General features: G+C 39.0%; 1 protein-coding gene across 1 annotated transcript in view; it reads right to left on the bottom strand.

The window, feature by feature from the left end:
• The window catches only part of LOC110577498 (phospholipid-transporting ATPase ABCA3-like), a 172571-nt gene that overhangs the window by 62589 nt on the left and 92345 nt on the right, over window positions 1-17637 (bottom strand). Inside the window, exons 17-18 of the mRNA XM_044915268.1 lie at window positions 10942-11113; window positions 9918-10212 (exon numbers count right to left, since the gene is read on the bottom strand). Coding sequence (XP_044771203.1) covers window positions 9918-10212; window positions 10942-11113 — 467 coding nt within the window. The remainder of the gene's footprint in view (window positions 1-9917; window positions 10213-10941; window positions 11114-17637) is intronic.

Genomic DNA, 17637 nt, shown 5'->3' with positions numbered 1-17637 from the left:
TGCTACTTTAACAGATCTGGAGCCTTCTGTTAGACATCGTTGGTTTTTGTGTTATGCCTCATGAAAACTTTTATGTCAGTTGCTTTCAAAGTATACTCCTTGGTGAGGTTTGTTCTAGCTGGATATATTTCTCCTAGACCTTGAACTCCCAGCTGTACACTTTCTATGTGGTTGTTGTAGAGTTTGAATTTGGCATTCTGTGGATGCCAACTGGTTACTTTTGTAATAAGCCTTGCATGGTTTGGACATAGTTTCTTTTCTGAAAACATTCATTGTCTTTGTTCTTCTTTTCCAAAAGGAGGTGATAGGCCAACTGATTTGCTCCTTCCAGAGTTTATCTGACTCTTGACAATTCTTGGGTACATTGGGGTTTAGTGATTTAGGTGACCAGAAATCTTTTAATTTTCTATGTTTAGCAAGCTTAATGAGTAGTATTTTGCCAATAATCCAGGTATCCAGTGACAGCTGTCAATTGTTGACTAGATTTGAGAAGTTTACACCTGAAGATTTCTCGCACTGAACAGATGATTGCCTCATAAATTCAAGGTCATACAAGGCTTATTTGATTTTTTAAAGTTTTATTTAAGTTGCAGTTAATTAACATACAGTGTAATACTAGTTTTAGGTGTATAATTTAGTGATTCAACTCTTGATACAATAGTTGGTGCTCATTACAACAAGAGCACTCAATTTCCATCACCTATTTAGACCATACCCCTACCCACATCCCCTCTGATAACCACCAGTTTGTTTTCTATAGTTAAGAGTCTGTTTCTTAGAGAAAGTCAATTATCATATGGTTTCACTTATTTGTGGAACATAAGAAGTAGCATGGAGGACATTAGGAGAAGGAAGGGAAAAATGAAGGGGGGGAAATCGGAGGGGGAGATGAACCATGAGAGACTATGGATTCTGAGAAACAAACTGAGGGTTTTAGAGTGGAGGGGGGTGGGGGGATGGGTTAGCCTGGTGATGGGTATTACCACGTACTGCATGGAGCACTGGGTGTTATATGAAAACAATGAACTGTGGATCACTACATCAAAAACTAATGATGTATTGTATGGTGACTAACATAACATAATAATAATAATAATAAAAAAAGAGTCTGCTTCTTGAGAGCCCAGATGTCCATCGACAGATGAATGGATAAAGAAGATGTGGAATATTACTTAGCCATCAAAAGAATGAAATCTTGCCATTTACAACAAAGTGGATGGAACTAGAGGGTATTATGCTAAATGAAATAAGTCAGTCAGAGAAAGACAAATACCATATGATTGCACTCATATGTGGAACTTAAGAAACAAAACGGATGAACACAGGGTAAGGGAAGGAAAAATAAGACAAAAACAGAGAGTGAGACAAACCATAGGAGATTCTTAACTATAGGAAACAAACTGAGGGTTGCTGGAGGGGAGGAGGGTAGAGGTATAGGGTAACTGGGTGATGGGCATTAAGGAGGGCACTTGATGGAATGAGCACTGGGTGTTATATGCAACTGATGAATCACTAAATTCTATCTCTGAAACTAATAGTATAATATATGTTAATTAAATTGAATTTTTAAAAAAGAGTCCGTTTCTTGGTTTGCCTCTCTCTTTTTCCCTAAGCTCATTCATTTTCTTAAATTCCATATATGAGTTAAATCACATGGTATTTGTCTTTCTGTGAATTATTTCACTTAGCATTATACACTAGCTTCATCCATGTTGTTGCAAATGTCAAGATTTCATTATTTTTTATTCCACTCTTTTCTCAAGTCCAGTGAGTATCTTTATGATCATTGCTTTAAATTCTCTATGAGGCATGATACTTATATCTGTTTTGCTTATATCTCTGGCTGTGGCCTTGTCCTGTTCTTTCATTTGGGATACATTTCTCTATCTCTTCATTTTGTCTGCCTCTGTCTCTTTCTTTGTGTTAAGAAAGTCAGCTGTGTCTTCTGCTCTTGAAAATAGTCACTTTATGAAGAAGAGGTCCTGGAGTGCCTTGCAGTGCAGTATCCTCTGTTCACCAGAAACTAGCACTTTAAAAGAGTATCTATGTATGTTGCTTACACCCTATTGTTGTGTTTGAGTCACTTTTCCTTTCAGTGTAGTCATCTGCACTGACTCTCTGCTATGGGCTGTGCTTATTCTCTGTGGTGTTAGTGGGATCCAAGGAGGCCAGCTCTGAGGGGGTGTGCCAGCTGGGGAATTGGGAGCAAAGTGACAGTATTTGGAAAATTTGTGCTGGGCCACTAGTCCTACGCTGGATCTCCTGAAGCACTGTGGCAGCTGGGGACTGCATACCAGGGCTGCTGGGGCTGAGGTTGGGCAAGACTGGGCCTGGCACATGCTGGCAGCTGTGAGTATGTGACATGTGTCTGTGGCTGGAGGCACATGGCTGGGCACTGTTACACATGTGTGTGGCATGTTGCAACAGCAGTGTACCCAGCAGCTGGTTGGAGTGCACACATGGTTTTAATAAAATTTACCTTGAGCCCAGGGCCTAGGCTAGGAAGCTTGGAGTGGGCTAGTCTTCAGGGGAACTCAGGGTGTGGTGCACTGCTAGCTGGTAAGGTAGCAAGTGTCTGTGCAGCCCCCTGACTCTCTCAGGTGGCTCTTTGTTCATGCTGGGGGGCAAGGGAGAAAACAACGCCTCTCAGTTCCCTCATTTTTGAAGTTCTCCAACACACTCCAAAATCAGTATGAACAGATCTGTCTCCCATTTGTCCCCAGTGCTGTGTAAACTGACATTTTTATGTTGCCCCTCTGTGTAGGTTGCTGTCTCTTTAAGGGTGACAACCAAGGTATGACTCATCCTTCTAGCTCATCCAGTGTTTAGTCAACAGACTTTTAAAGTACCACTCCAAGTACCACTGTTTTCATAAACTCATGGAATTCAGCCCCTCTGGTTTTTAAAGCCAAATGTTATGGGAGTAGTCTTCCCCATGCGAATACCCCGGTGTGAGGGTTCTGTGCCCTCTCTGCCCTTACAGCTCCCTCCCTATTGCAGGCAGCCTTCCTCTGCCTTTCTGATCTTTCTAACCCTTCAGTTGTAGCTTCTCTATATTTAGTTGTGCAGTTTGTTCTGCCAGTCTTTGGATCACTCTCTGGTTTGTTGACTTGGATGTGGACAATATCTAGCTGAAAATGTGGGATGGCATCCTCCTACTCCACCATCTTTCTTCCACTTTTTTTTCCTCTCAATCATGCTTTTCAACTACAAAATCTGTTTATTTTTTTAAAAAATTATTTGTTTATTAATATTCTCTTTGTGGAGACATAGTTACTATACTTTCCTTTATTCTTTAAACACATTTCCTTTGGTATTTTGAAAATATTTGTAGTAGCTGATTTAAAGTTTTTGTCTAGGAGGGAGGAAAGATGGCAGAGGAGTAGGGGACCCTATTTCAACTGGTCCCCAGAATTGAGCTGGATATCTACCAGACCACTCTGAGCACCAATGAAACCAGCCTGAGATGTAAGAAGATCTGGATCTCTACAAGCAGAATATCGCAGGTGGTTGGTTTTGAGGTACGAAGCGTGAGCCCTGATTCTGCGGGCAGATATTGGAGGATAAACGGCAGTGGGAGGGAGCCTGGCTGTGGGGATCCTACACCGCCGGTGAGCAACAGCCTCACCTGCTGGGGACAGGGCACAGACTCCCAGACCGGTAGCGGTGGGGAAAGGACCTTAGGGCAACCCCCAGGGTGGAAACCCAGAGAGGTGGGGTCGCGTGGGCGAACTGGGAGCAGCTGGCGATTTTAGAAGCACAGAGGGCAGAGATATACCCTGACCTGGAGGCAGGACTGGGAGCGCTGTGGAGGGGTGCACAACCCAGGCTGCTGCAGTTTATAGCAGCACGGTCAGAAATGGAGATAGTGTGGCCTGGAGAGCTCACTGCCAAGACTGCGGTCTCTCTGCTCTGAGGCAGAGTGTTGGAAACGGTCTCTTCTGCTCTAACTTGAGGAAGAGACGTGGAAAGCCGCCAGGGAAAACCGCCAGAGAACAAAAGCCCCCAAAACTGATTCCTGCTGAGCCCATCCCTACCACAGGGGGGCAGGGCAACTCCGCCCAAACAGGGTTGCCCGAGTAACAGCGCAGCCTGGAATTCAGGCTAACATTTGTGAAGACAATGGCTAGAATGGAGAAATCAATTAATGGCAACATAGAGTCTCTAAGGGCAGAAATGAAAGGTGAATTGGCAGAACTTAAAAATGCTATCAATGAGATCCAGTCCAATCTAGATAATCTAACAGCTAGGGTAACTGAGGCAGAAGAGTGAATAAGCGACCTGGAAGACAATTTAATAGATAAAAAGGGAAAAGAGGAGGCCAGGGAAAAAAAACTCAGAATCCATGAAAATAGAATCAGAGAAATAAGTGACACCATGAAGCATTCCAATGTCAAAATAATGGAAATCCCAGAGGGAGTGGAGAGAGAGAGAGGACTAGAAGATGTATTTGAGTAAATCGTAGCTGAGAACTTCCCTAATTTGGGGAATGAAGAAAAACATTCACGTCCTAGAGGCAGAGAGGACCCCTCCCAAGATCAAGGAAAACAGGCCAACACCCCGGCATGTAATAGTAAAACTTGCAAATCTTAGAACCAAGGAAACCATCTTAAGGGCAGTTAGGGGGAAGAGATTCCTTACGTACAGAGGGAGGAACATCAGAATAACATCAGACCTATCCACAGAGACCCAGCAAGCCAGAAAGGCCTGGCAAGACATATTCAGGGTACTAAATGAGAAGAACATGCAGCCAAGAATACTTTATCTGGCAAGGCTTTCATTTAGAATGGATGGAGAGATGCAGAACTTCCACGACCAGCAGAAACTGAAAGAATATGTGACCACTAAGCCGGCCCTGCAAGAAATATTAAGGGGGGTTCTATAAAAGGAGAAAGACCCCAAGAGCCATTTACAACAGAAATTTACAGGGACAATCTATAAAAGCAACATCTTCACAGGCAACATGATGACAATTAATTCATATCTTTCAATAATCACTCTTAATGTGAATGGCCTAAAAGCTCCCATAAAATGGCACAGGGTTGCAGATTGGATAAAAAGACAGGACCCATACATATGCTGTCTACAAGAGACTCATTTTGAACCTAAAGATACATCCAGACTGAAAGTGAAGGGATGGAGATCCATCTTCCATGCCAGCGGACCTCAAAAGAAAGCTGGGGTAGCAATTCTTATATCAGACAAATTAGATTTTAAACTAAAGTCTGTAATTAGAGACAAAGAAGGACACTACATCATTCTTAAAGGGTCTATCCAACAAGAAGATCTAACAATTGTAAATATCTATGCCCCCAACATGGGAGCAGCCATCTACATAAGCCAACTGTTAACCAAAATAAAGAGTCCATATTGATAACAATACGTTAATTGTAGGAGACCTCAATACTCCACTCTCAGCAATGGACAGATCATCTAAGCAGAAAATCAACAAGGAAACAAGAGCTTTGAATGATACATTGGACCAGATGGACCTCATAGATTTTTACAGAACATTCCACCCTAAAACAACAGAATACTCATTCTCCTCGAGCACGCATGGAACTTTCTCCAGAATAGACCACATACTGGGTCACAAAAGATTGAGACTGACAACCTGAATAGGCCAATAACCAGTAAGGAGATTGAAGCACTGATCAAAAACCTCCCAAAAAACAAGAGTCCAGGGCCTGATGGATTCCCCAGGGAATTCTACCAAACATTCAAAGAAATAATACCTATTCTACTGAAGCTGTTTCAAAAGATAGAAACAGAAGGAAAGCTTCCAAACTCATTCTATGAGGCCAGCATTACCTTAATCCCCAAACCAGGCAAAGACCCCATCCAAAAGGAGAATTTCAGACTGATATCCCTGATGAATATGGATTCCAAAATCCTCAACAAAATCCTAGCTAATAGGATCCAACAATACATTAAAAGGATCATCCACCACGACCAAGTGGGATTTATCCCTGGGATGCAAGGGTGGTTCAACATTTGCAAATCAATCAATGTGATAGAACACATTAATAAGAGGAGGGAGAAGAACCATATGGTCCTCTCATTGATGCAGAAAAAGCATTTGACAAAATACAACATCCTCTCCTGATTAAAACTCTTCAGAGTATAGGGATAGAGGGAACATTCCTCAAGTTCATAAAATCCATCTATGAAAAACCCACAGCGAATATCATCCTCAATGGGGAAAAGCTGAGAGCCTTTCCCTTAAGATCAGGAACACGTCAAGGATGCCCACTCTCGCCACTACTGTTCAACATAGTACTAGAAGTCCTAGCAACAGCAATCAGACAACAAACAGAAATAAAAGGTATTCAAACTGGCAAAGAAGTCAAACTCTCTCTTTTCACAGATGACATGATACTTTATGTGGAAAACCCAAGACTCAACCCCACATTACTAGAACTCATACAGCAATTCAGTAATGTGGTAGGATACAAAATCAATGCACAGAAATCAGTTGCTTTCTTATACACTAACAATGCAACTGTAGAAAGGGAAATTAGAGAAAGGATTCCATTTACAATAGCACCAAAAACCATAAGATACCTTGGAATAAACCTAACCAAAGAGGTAAAGGATCTATACTCTAGGAACTACAGAACACTCATGAAAGAAATTGAAGAAGACACAAAAAGATGGAAAAATATTCCATGCTCATGGATCGGAAGAATAAACATTGTTAAAATGTCTATGCTACCCAGAGCAATCTATACCTTCAATGCCATCCCGATCAAAATTCCAATGACATTTTTCAAAGTGCTGGAACAAACAATCCTAAAATTTGTATGGAATCAGAAAAGACCCCAAATCGCCAAGAAATGTTGAAAAAGAAAAACAAAGCTGGGGGCATCACGTTGCCCAATTTCAAGCTATATTACAAAGCTGTGATCACCAAGACAGCAAGGTACTGGCACAAAAACAGACATATAGACCCATGGAACAGAATAGAGAACCCAGATATGGACTCTCAACTCTACAGTCAAATAATCTTTGACAAAGCAGGAAAAAACATGCAATGGAAAAAAATCTCTTCAATAAATGGTGCTGGGAAAATTGGACAGCCACATGCAGAAGAATGAAACTCGACCATTCTCTAACACCATTCACAAAGATAAACTCAAAATGGATGAAAGACCTCAATGTGAGACAGGAATCCATCAAAATCCTAGAGGAGAACATAGGTAGTAACCTCTTGACATCGGCCACAGCAACTTCTTTCAAGATACATCTCTAAAAGCTAGTGAAACAAAAGCAAAAATAAACTTTTGGGACTTCATCAAGATAAAAAGCTTCTGCACAGCAAAGGAAACAGTCAACAAAACAAAGAGGCAACCCAGAGAATGGGAGAAGATATTTGCAAACAACACTACAGATAAAGGGCTGGTATCCAAGATCTATAAAGAATTTCTCAAACTCAACACCCAAAAAACAAATAATCAAGTCAAAAAGTGGGCAGAAGATATGAAAAGACACTTCTCTGAAGAAGACATACAAATGGCTAACAGACACATGAAAAAATGTTCATCATCATTAGCACGTACTGCATGGAGCACTGGGTGTAATACGAAAACAATGGATCGTGGATCACCACATCAAAAACTAATGATGTATTGTATGGTGACTAACATAACATAATAAAATTAAAAAAAAAATAAAGTCTTTGTGTATTAAGTTCAACACCTGGCCTCCTTCAAGGACATCTACTGGCTTCAGTCCCCACCCCCCCTCATGTTTGGGTCATATGGTTGTTTCTTTCTGTAGTTTTCTGGGACTGGCATAAGAAAGTACCACAGAATGAGTGGCATAAATAACAGAAATTTATTTGCCCTCAGTTGTAGAGGCTAGAAGTTCAAGTCAAAGTGTCAGCAAGGTTGGTTTCTTCTGAAAGCCTTTCTCCTTGGTTTGTAGATGGCTGTCTTCTCACTGTGTCTTCACATGGTCTTTCCTCTGAGTATGCATGTCTGTGTCCTAATCTTTTGTTATAAGGATACCAGTCATATTGGATTAGGGCCCACCCTAGTGACCTAAGTAAGTCTTATACTTAATTACTTTTGACAGAAACTATATCCAAATATAGTCACATTCTGAGGTACTGGGGGTAGGACTTCATTTTATGAATTTTGAGGGGACACAATTCAGCCCATAATTCTTTCCTTTCTCTGTTATTGTTGTTGTGGAAACTGGACATTTAAGATAAGTAGTTTAACAACTCTGGTATCTGAACTCCCCTCCCCATCTCTTGTTTGCTGTTATTGCCTTTTCATTTTTTTTTTTTTAACTTGTTGCTGCTCATTTGGCTAGTGACTTATGTGGACTAATTCTGTAGATTCTGTATCCTCTACAGTGTGCAGGCACTTATTTCTCTGACAGGCTTAAAAAATTCTGGCTTTTATTTTTAAAACCAGTTCCTAGGAGTCATCCCTGGGTCAGTATAATTTAGTAATCAGCTAAAAGATTTCTTTAAATGCCTAGAACCAGTAAGTCTTCCATTATTTGCCAAAGGGATCTGTGTATAAAGGCATACTTCAAATTTAAGGCAGTTTATAAGTCAGCTTCAACTTTTACTTCTTGCTTGACCAGGTCTCAACATCAACTAGAGCTTTCTGACTGGAGTCTTCTTTCCTTGGTCATTTCTGGTCATACACACTACCATTCTGAGCCTTCTATATCCTCAGGAATATCAGAACTTTTCAAAGTTCATTTTGGTTATCTAGCTCTCCAGGTATGCCTTCAAAATTAATTTGTGGCCAGGCTCTTGTTTGGCTCAACTGAAATCACAGCCTTAGCCAACTGTGATGACGTTACCAGCAGATTGCTCCTGTTTTTATTAATGCCCTGTGGATAGAGCTTTTTCCAAAAAAGCTGAGCCCTGATTCAAATCCAATAGGAACAATCCCCTGGGAATGGAGTTTTTCAGGGACCTATTATTTTAGTTAAATTATTGACAGTGCTCTAGAGATGGGGCTTTTAACACAGCTTTAAATAGATCAGTTCTTTCAATCAACTTCAAGGCTTTTCATGGCTACCATTTCACTGAGCTGAGGAGGGAGAGTGATAGGAATAGTTCTAAGTTAAAATGCCACAGACCTTACTCTTTTTATAGAGGTTTGATAGTTTGGAATAGAGACCTTTTAGTTTGTTCTGTGCTTTTGGTTAATTTCCAGTGTTCTTAATTGGCTGATTTATAAAACTGTTTTCCAAGTATCTTTGTTGCTTTTGTGAGAGAAGGAGTTCCTTCCATCATACCAAAAAATTCAAATTTTCCATTCACTAGGTTTTAGGGTAATTTGCTACAAAGGAATAGATAACAAATAAGCTACATAAAAGGGTTGCTTTTATCATTAAGAAAGATAATGCAGAGGAAGTGTTTAGTATGGTTTTTACCAAAGGTAAGTATTGAACAAATTAAATATAACTATTTATACTACTTTCTAAAAATTAGTTCTGAGGAGTCAATCTATTAAGTATTCTGCCACTTGTTTTTTAAAAGATGAACATAGTAGACTGAAGGGCAAACTTCAGCTCTTGGAATCAACATTTCACCTTGAGAGCTAGAGAAACATTTCTGTATCTTGATCAGAATAAATATTTTGCACTAAATTTCGCAGCAATATAGTATTTGGGCTCTTTAACTCATCCTCTGAAACACCTTTCAGATGTGATTAGCTGAAAGACAACCTACAGCCAAATGTCTCCATTAGTTATTAACTTTTGTGGCCAGTTGTTTTGAAGTATACGTTTTTGTTTTTTGCCTCTGATTTAGCTGTCTCTAAGATACTGGTAATTAGTAGGAAAAGAAAGAAATGGGTAGCTAAATAGCATAGTAAGTCCCTTCTTTGTAAGTAATACAAATGGGTCTTCATATAGCAGCAGTCTCTTTTATTCCCTATGGGTCTTACCTTGCACTTCCCAAAGTTCTTGATTCTTACGTTTTAGAAAAATCTTAAGATTATTTATGAAATTCAGAGCCAAATCAGAATTCCCTGAAATTGAGTAAGGTACAATTGTTTGACCATATTGACTCAAGTCCAATTCTCTCATGGGTAGGTCAAGATGTGAGTGTGCAGTTCTTAAAAGATACGAAGTGAAAACCAAAATTACTGATATCTGTAGCAACATCAACTTCCAATTGCGCCAAGTGAATAGTGCTCTCTTTATAAACATGGAATGAAATTGCTGGCAGTAAAGTGAAAACTAAAAAGAGGAGAGAAACACAGCATTACAATGGGTGGTGACCCAAGTAGGAAATTCATAGTGAAACCCATTAATATAAATGCTCCAAATTTTTATCACACTAGATATACACATATAATACAAATATATCCTTGAGGCCAAGAAAATAAGTAGGATGGAATAAAATTTTATTTGTGTAAGATATTAAGGGAAAGGATTAATATCTATTTCTGATCTAACTACACTGAAAATCTTATCAAGATTATTTTATTCATTAATATACTTGTAGTCTTTCTGATCAGAAAAACAAAATTATATTTATTTCTTTTATTTAATACTAAACCATAATCTATTTGTCAATTTTAAAGGGAACTATCCCCATAAAATTTGTATATAACTATTATGGTTTGTTAAGTTTTGATACACAAACTATGGTTCATCATGAGAAAATGCCCCTAATCTGGTCAGCCAATATCTTCTGATTATAACAGCCATAATTTTGGGTCTTGTCATAAAAGAAAATAAATGAGAACTTTTCAAAGTGATTCTGAGAATTAATGGTGAAAGCAGCAGCTGTGATCTTTATCCAGAACCCATTTCTCCTGCATCAGGAAATTAATGGGGTCCATATCTGGCTGGATCTTCTATGTCTAAACTCCAAACATCTTTTAAGTTAAAATATTAAACAAAGTGTACATATTATACCCAAGCCAAACATACTAGGTTTACATTCTTAGTGAATTTGCTCACCCCAGTATTAAATTTAATAGTAGCAATTTCATTCAATCTAGAAAAAACAGCTCTCTCATGATATCTGGGCATATTCATATTCCACTTCATGTCTTGTCTCATTTTTTGGCCCTTCAAGGAAGGAGAGTGGGTATCCTGAATATCCATTTGGGAATCTGCCAGGTTATTGACCCTAAACACACATAACAAAAAGCACAACACATTTCATTTTGACTATAGACTCAATCTATTTTATTTAGGGAAAGTCAAACAAGGTTCCAAATTTGGAAGACTCCTTGATCTTTCTCACCGATTGTAAGGTGTTCTGTATAGAGGCAGCATGATAATAGTGCTCCCAATAAACCAGAGGGCTGCTGAAAATCCATAGCAAAGTTTATACCATTCTGAGACATCATGAGAAAAGCAATTACAATATATTGTATGTTACATAAGCTGAACTTATTTAACTTAAAACTTACCTCTAGTCAAAGATAATTACTCTCCTTTGGGGGTTAAAATGTTCTTTGTTTTGTGAAATGATGGGGACATTTATATAATAGAGGTTTTTTTTGTTGTTTTGTTTTGTTTTAAGTCCTAACATTTCCTACTACATCCTATGTCTAAAACTGGCTCTTTGTGTATGGATACTTGAAAGAGGTGAAGAGATATATAGGGATAATTATAATCTAAGGAGAAAAATTATAAGAAGAAAAGTGGGAGAAACAATATATCCCAGTATACTGAGAGATAGGAAAGATTAATTACATTGGTCAAAGTGGTAAAACGCTTAGTAGAAAATATATGATTTGAAAGGTGTATTTTTTCTTTTTTTTCAAAAGATTTTTATTTACTTATTTGTGAGAGAGACAGAGAGAGGGCGTGAGCGCACAAGCAGGGGGAGGGGCAGAGGGAGAAGCAGGCTCCCTGCCGAGCAAGGATCCTGATGTGAGACTCGATCCCAGGATCCTGGGATCATGATCTGAGCTGAAGGCAGATGCTTAACTGACTGAGCCACCCAGGTGCTCCAGGTGTATTTTTTCTAAACCCCAGAATTATCAAAATCTTTTTAATACCTTCCTGTTAGCATTTGCATGAAAAAGAATATTAATAAATTCTGAACTATGACAATCAAAAGCAATGAGTAGATTGATAAGACTTCTCTACCTTAAAAACCCCATACATGAAATACATTTAAAAACCTGCTTTAAGATATTCTTATAGCAGGGTGCCTGGGTGGCTCAGTTGGTTAAGCGACTGCCTTCAGCTCAGGTCATGATCCTGGAGTCCCTGGATCGAGTCCCGCATCGGGCTCACTGCTGAGTGGGGAGTCTGCCTCTCCCTCTCACCCTCCCCCCTCTCATGCTCTATCTCATTCTCTCTCAAATAAATAAATAAATAAATAATCTTAAAAAAAAAGATATTCTTGTAGCATGTTTTTTGTTTGATACTAAAATCTGAGGACTATTGTGCTTTTAAAATATAATCATTAAATATTTTTCTCTTTCATTTTTCTTAAGTTTTTTTTGTTTTCATATTTTGTTTATTGGTAATAAATTTTCATTAGGAAAACATTAGAGAATATAAATAAGCGCAAGGCAAAATTCCTACTACCTAGAGATAGTACTGATATTTTCCACATACCTTTATAAAAAGGCACAAACATACATACACTCTCTTAAAAGTGTCAAATGGATTATATTTAGTCCATTTGTTTTCTTTTTATCTTCTTACTTTCCAGATTCCCCACCTTTTTGAAATATGATTGACAAAAATTATATGTTTAAGGTATAGAACATGATGTTTTGATATATGTATATATTATAAAATGATTACCATAATCAAGCAAATTAACATATCCATCACTTCACATACTTACTTTTTTTGTGATAAGAACACTTGAGATTTACTCTCTTGTCACATTTCAAATTTACAGTTTATTATTAAATATAGTCACCATGCAGTATTTGTGGCGACCAGTAGGTCTCCAAAACTTACTTATAACGGAAAGTTTGTACTCTTTGACCAACATTTCTCACTTTCCCCACCTCCCCGCACCCGGTAACCACCATTCTATTCTTTGGTACTATGAGTTCAACTTTTTAAAGACTACATAGAAGTGAGATCATGCAGTTTTCATCTTTCTCTGTCTGGTTTATTTCACTTAGCATAATGTCCTCCAGAGAGCCCAGAAATAAACACACACTTATCTGGTTAATTAACCTACAATAAAGGAGGCAGGAATATACAATATATTCTGTCTTTTCAATAAACGGTATTGGGAAACCTGGACAGCTACATACAAAAGAACGCAACTGGACCACTTTCTTATGCCATACACAAAAATAAACTCAAAATGGATTAAAGACCTAAATTTGAGACCTGAAACCATAAAATTCCTAAAATAAAACAGGCAGTCATCACTTGGACATTGGCCTTAACATCACATTTGTGGATATATCTCCTGAGGCCAGGAAAACAAAAGCAAAAATAAATTATTGGGACTAAACCAAAATAAAAAGCTTCTGCACAGCCATACAACAAAAAGGCAACCTAGTGAATGGGAGAGGATATTGGCAAATGACAAATCTAATTAAGTGTTTAATATTGAAAATACATAAAGAACTTACATAACTCAACATGCGTACACACATGCAACACATACACAATCAGATTAAAAAATAAACAGATGAGAGAAGAGGCAAGATGGTGGAAGAGGAGGGGACCTTGTTTTAATTGGTCCCCTGAATTTAGCTGGATATCTACCAAACCATTCTGAACACCCATGAAATCAGCCTGAGATGTAAGAATATATATCTGGATCTTTATAAGCAGAAAAACATCACCTGTCTTGAGGTAGGAAGGGGTGAGTCATGAATCTGCAGGGAGATATTGGAAGATAAACAGAAGGGGGAGGGAGCCTCCATAAGCTGGCACCTGAAAAGTGATTTAACACCGGAGGACAAAAGCGTCCTGCGCCTGGAATGGGCAAAAACTCGCAGAGCAGTAGCGGCAGGGAAAAGGCTTTAGAGCAGCCCCCACACAGGATCCAGGATCTGTGGGTGCACACTTGCGAGCCCCTGTGAGCCCACAACCACTCACAGTTTTAGAAGCACAAAAGGCAGGGACACACACCAGTCCCTGGGGCGACCTCTGAGAGAGTCCCTGTGGGCATGCACTGTGGGTGGCTGTGGTTTTCAGAGGTGCATATGGAAACAGAGACTGCGTTCTGGAGGGTTTAGTGAAGAGAACAGACTGATTTCTCTGCTCTGGGACAGAGGTCTGGGGGTGGCCATTTTTGCTTTGACCCACGGAAGAGGCATGGAAAGCCGCCAGAAAACAAAATCTCAAAAAAACGGTTTCTAAGGAGCCAAGGCCCCAGACAGGGTGCAGGGCAACTCTGCCCAGGCAGGATTGCCTGAGAAACAGCACAGCAGAGCCCTCCCCCAGAAGACAGGCTGGAAGAACAAGAGGATGACAAACCTAGGGTCCCCATAAAAATGTAAAGTCCCAACACCAGGGGAAAATACTATATTGAGCTCTAGTCATTGCCTCATGGCTTGTTTATTTTTCAGATACAACTCTCCTTTATTCTTTCTCTTATGCTTCTTCTATGTTTTTTCTTTTTACCTTTTTCTCATTTCAACTAGATGTTTAATATATTTCATAGTAGCTTTTTACCTTGTACTTTTTCACATCTATTTTTTTATAGATATATGCTTCAATGCAGTCCTTTTTTCCTTATTCAATATTACCTTTATATATATATATATATATATATATATATACAAGTTTTATTTTCTCTGTAATTTTGGGAAGTAGTGTCCTCTAACAAACAGAACAAAATACACCCAAGAACAACCGAAACACTCTATTTTGTCCACACTGAGAGAATATAGTCCTGATTCCCCTCACCCACCCTTTTTTTTCCAAAGATTTTATTTATTTACTTGACAGAGAGAGAGAGAGAGAACACAAGTAGGGAGAGCCCCAGGCAGAGGGAGAGGGAGAAGCAGGCTCTCCGCTGAGCAGGGACCCTGATGTGGGGCTCAATCCCAGGACCCTGGGATCATGACCTGAGCTGAAGGCAGATGCTTAACCAACTAAGCCACCCAGGTGCCCCTCACCCCACCCTTGAAAAAATTTTTTTCCTAAATTTTTAAAAAATTCTATAAATTTTATTCTTGTATTTTATTTTGGCTTTATCTTTTCAGCGGTGGCTTCCAACTGCTCTGGATTTTCCTAGGGTGCATCTTTCTTGGGTCATGGTTGACATTTTGGGTTCAGTACATTCCCTCAACCATCCCTCAACAGAATGACTAGGAGGAGGAACTCCCAACAAAGAAAAGAACCAGAGACAATGGCCTCTGTCACAGACCTAATGGATATGGATATAAGCAAGATGTCAGAGATAAGACTTCAGGGTAGCAATTATGAAGTCAGTAGCTAGGCTTGAGAAAACCATTAGTGACAATATAGAATCTCTGAGGCAGAAATGAGATCTAATCAGGCCAAACTTAAAAATGCTATGAATGAGATGCAGTCCAAACTGGATACTCTTACAGCCAGGGTAAATGAGGCAGAAGAATGAATTAGTGATCTAGAAGATAAGCTGATAGAAAGGAAGGAAGCTGAGGAGGATAAGGATAAATAGCTACAAGCCCATGAGATCAGACTTAGAGATCAAGGACACCATGAAACGTTCCAATATCAGAATTATTGGGATCCCTGAAGGGGTGGAGAGAGAGGACTAGAAGGCATATTTGAGCAAATCATAGCTGAGAACTTCCCTAATCTGGGGAAGGAAACAAGCATTCATGTCCAAGAGGCAGAGAGGACCCCTCTCAAGATCAATGAGAACAGACCAATGCCCCTGCATATAGTAGTAAAACCTGCAGATCTTAGAACCAAGGAGGCCATGCTGAGAGCAGCTAGGGGGAAGAAATTTCTTATGTACGGAGGGAGGAACATCAGAATAACATCACACCTATCCACAGAGACCTGGCAAGCCAGAAAGGGCTGGCAAGACATATTCAGGGTATTAAATGAGAAGAACATGCAGCCAAGGATCCTTTATCCAGCAAGGCTCTCAATCAGAATGGATGGAGAGACAAAGAGCTTCCAGGACCAGCAGAAATTGAAAGAATATGTGATCCCCAAGTCAGCCCTGCAAGGAGTTTTAAGGGGGATTCTATAAAAGAAGAAAGACGTCAAGAGTAACATAAACCAGAAATTTACAGAGACAATCTATAGAACAGGGACTTTACAGGCAATATGGTGGCACTAAATTCATATCTTTCAATAGTTACCCTCAATGTGAATGGCCTAAATGCTCCCATGAAATGGTACAGGGTTGCAGATTGATAAAAAGACATGGCCCATCCATATGCTGTTTACAAGAGCCTCATTTTGAACCTAAAGATACCTCTAGATTGAGAGTGAGGGGATGGAGAATCATTTATCATGCCAATGGAAAATTGAAAAATTTGAAAAAATTGAAAAATTGAAAAAATCATGCCAATTCAAAAGAAAGTGGGGGTAGCAATTCTCATATCAAATTAGATTTTGAACCAAAGACTGTAGTAAGAGATGTAGAGGTACACTATATCATACTTAAAAATGCTATGAATGAGATGCAGTCCAAACTGGATACTCTTACAGCCAGGGTAAATGAGGCATCTTTTTTCTTGTCTATCCAACAAGAAAACCTTTCAATTGTAAATATCTATGCCACCAACATGGGAGCAGCCAACTACATAAGCCAACTGCTAACCAAAATAAAGAATCATATTGATAATAACACATTAATACTAGGAGACCTCAATATTCTGCTCTCAACAATGGACAGATCATCTAAGCAGAAGATCAACAAGAACTCTGAAGGACACATTGGACCATATGGACTTCATAGATATATACAGAACATTCCACCCTAAAACAACAGAATACCCATTCTTCTCAAGTGCACATGAAATATTCTCCAGAATAGATCACATCCTGGGTCACAAATCAGGTCTCAACCGATACCAAAAGATTGAGATTATTCCCTACATGTTATCAGACCACAAGGCTTTGAACTGGAATTCAATCACAAGAGGAAATTTGGAAGGAATTCAAACACTTGGAAGTTAAAGAGCATCCTGCTAAAGAATGATTGGGTCAACTAGAAAATTAAAGAAGAATTTAAACAATCCATGGAAACCAATGATAATGAAAACACATTGGTCTAAAACCTATGGGATACTGCAAAGGCGGTCCTAAGGGGGAAATACATAGCCATCCAAGCCTCTCTCAAAAAAGTAGAAAAATCCCAAATGCACAAGCTAACCTTACACCTAAAGGAGCTGGAGAAAGAGCAGCAAATAAAACCTAAAACAAACAGGAGAAGAGAAATAATAAAGAGCAGAGATCAATGAAATAGAAACCAGAAAAACAGTAGAGCAGACCATCGAAACTAGAAGCTGGTTCTTTGAAAGAAATAATAAGATCAGTAAACCTCTGGCCAGACTTATCCAAAAGAAAAGAGAAAGGACCCAAATTAATAAAATCATGAATGAAAGGGGAGAGATCACGACTAACACCAAAGAAATAGAAACAATCATTAGAAATTATTAATAGCAACTATATGCCAACAAATTAAGCAACCTGGATGAAGTGGTTGCCTTCCTGGAAACTTATAAACTACCAAGACTGGAACAGGAAGATAGACAATCTGAATAG

Source organism: Neomonachus schauinslandi, chromosome 5 (assembly GCF_002201575.2).
Source record: "Neomonachus schauinslandi chromosome 5, ASM220157v2, whole genome shotgun sequence".
NCBI classification, from domain to species: Eukaryota; Metazoa; Chordata; class Mammalia; order Carnivora; family Phocidae; genus Neomonachus; species Neomonachus schauinslandi.
The sequence above is the reverse complement of the archived record's forward strand: the minus strand, read 5'-3'. Positions and strand labels throughout refer to the sequence as shown.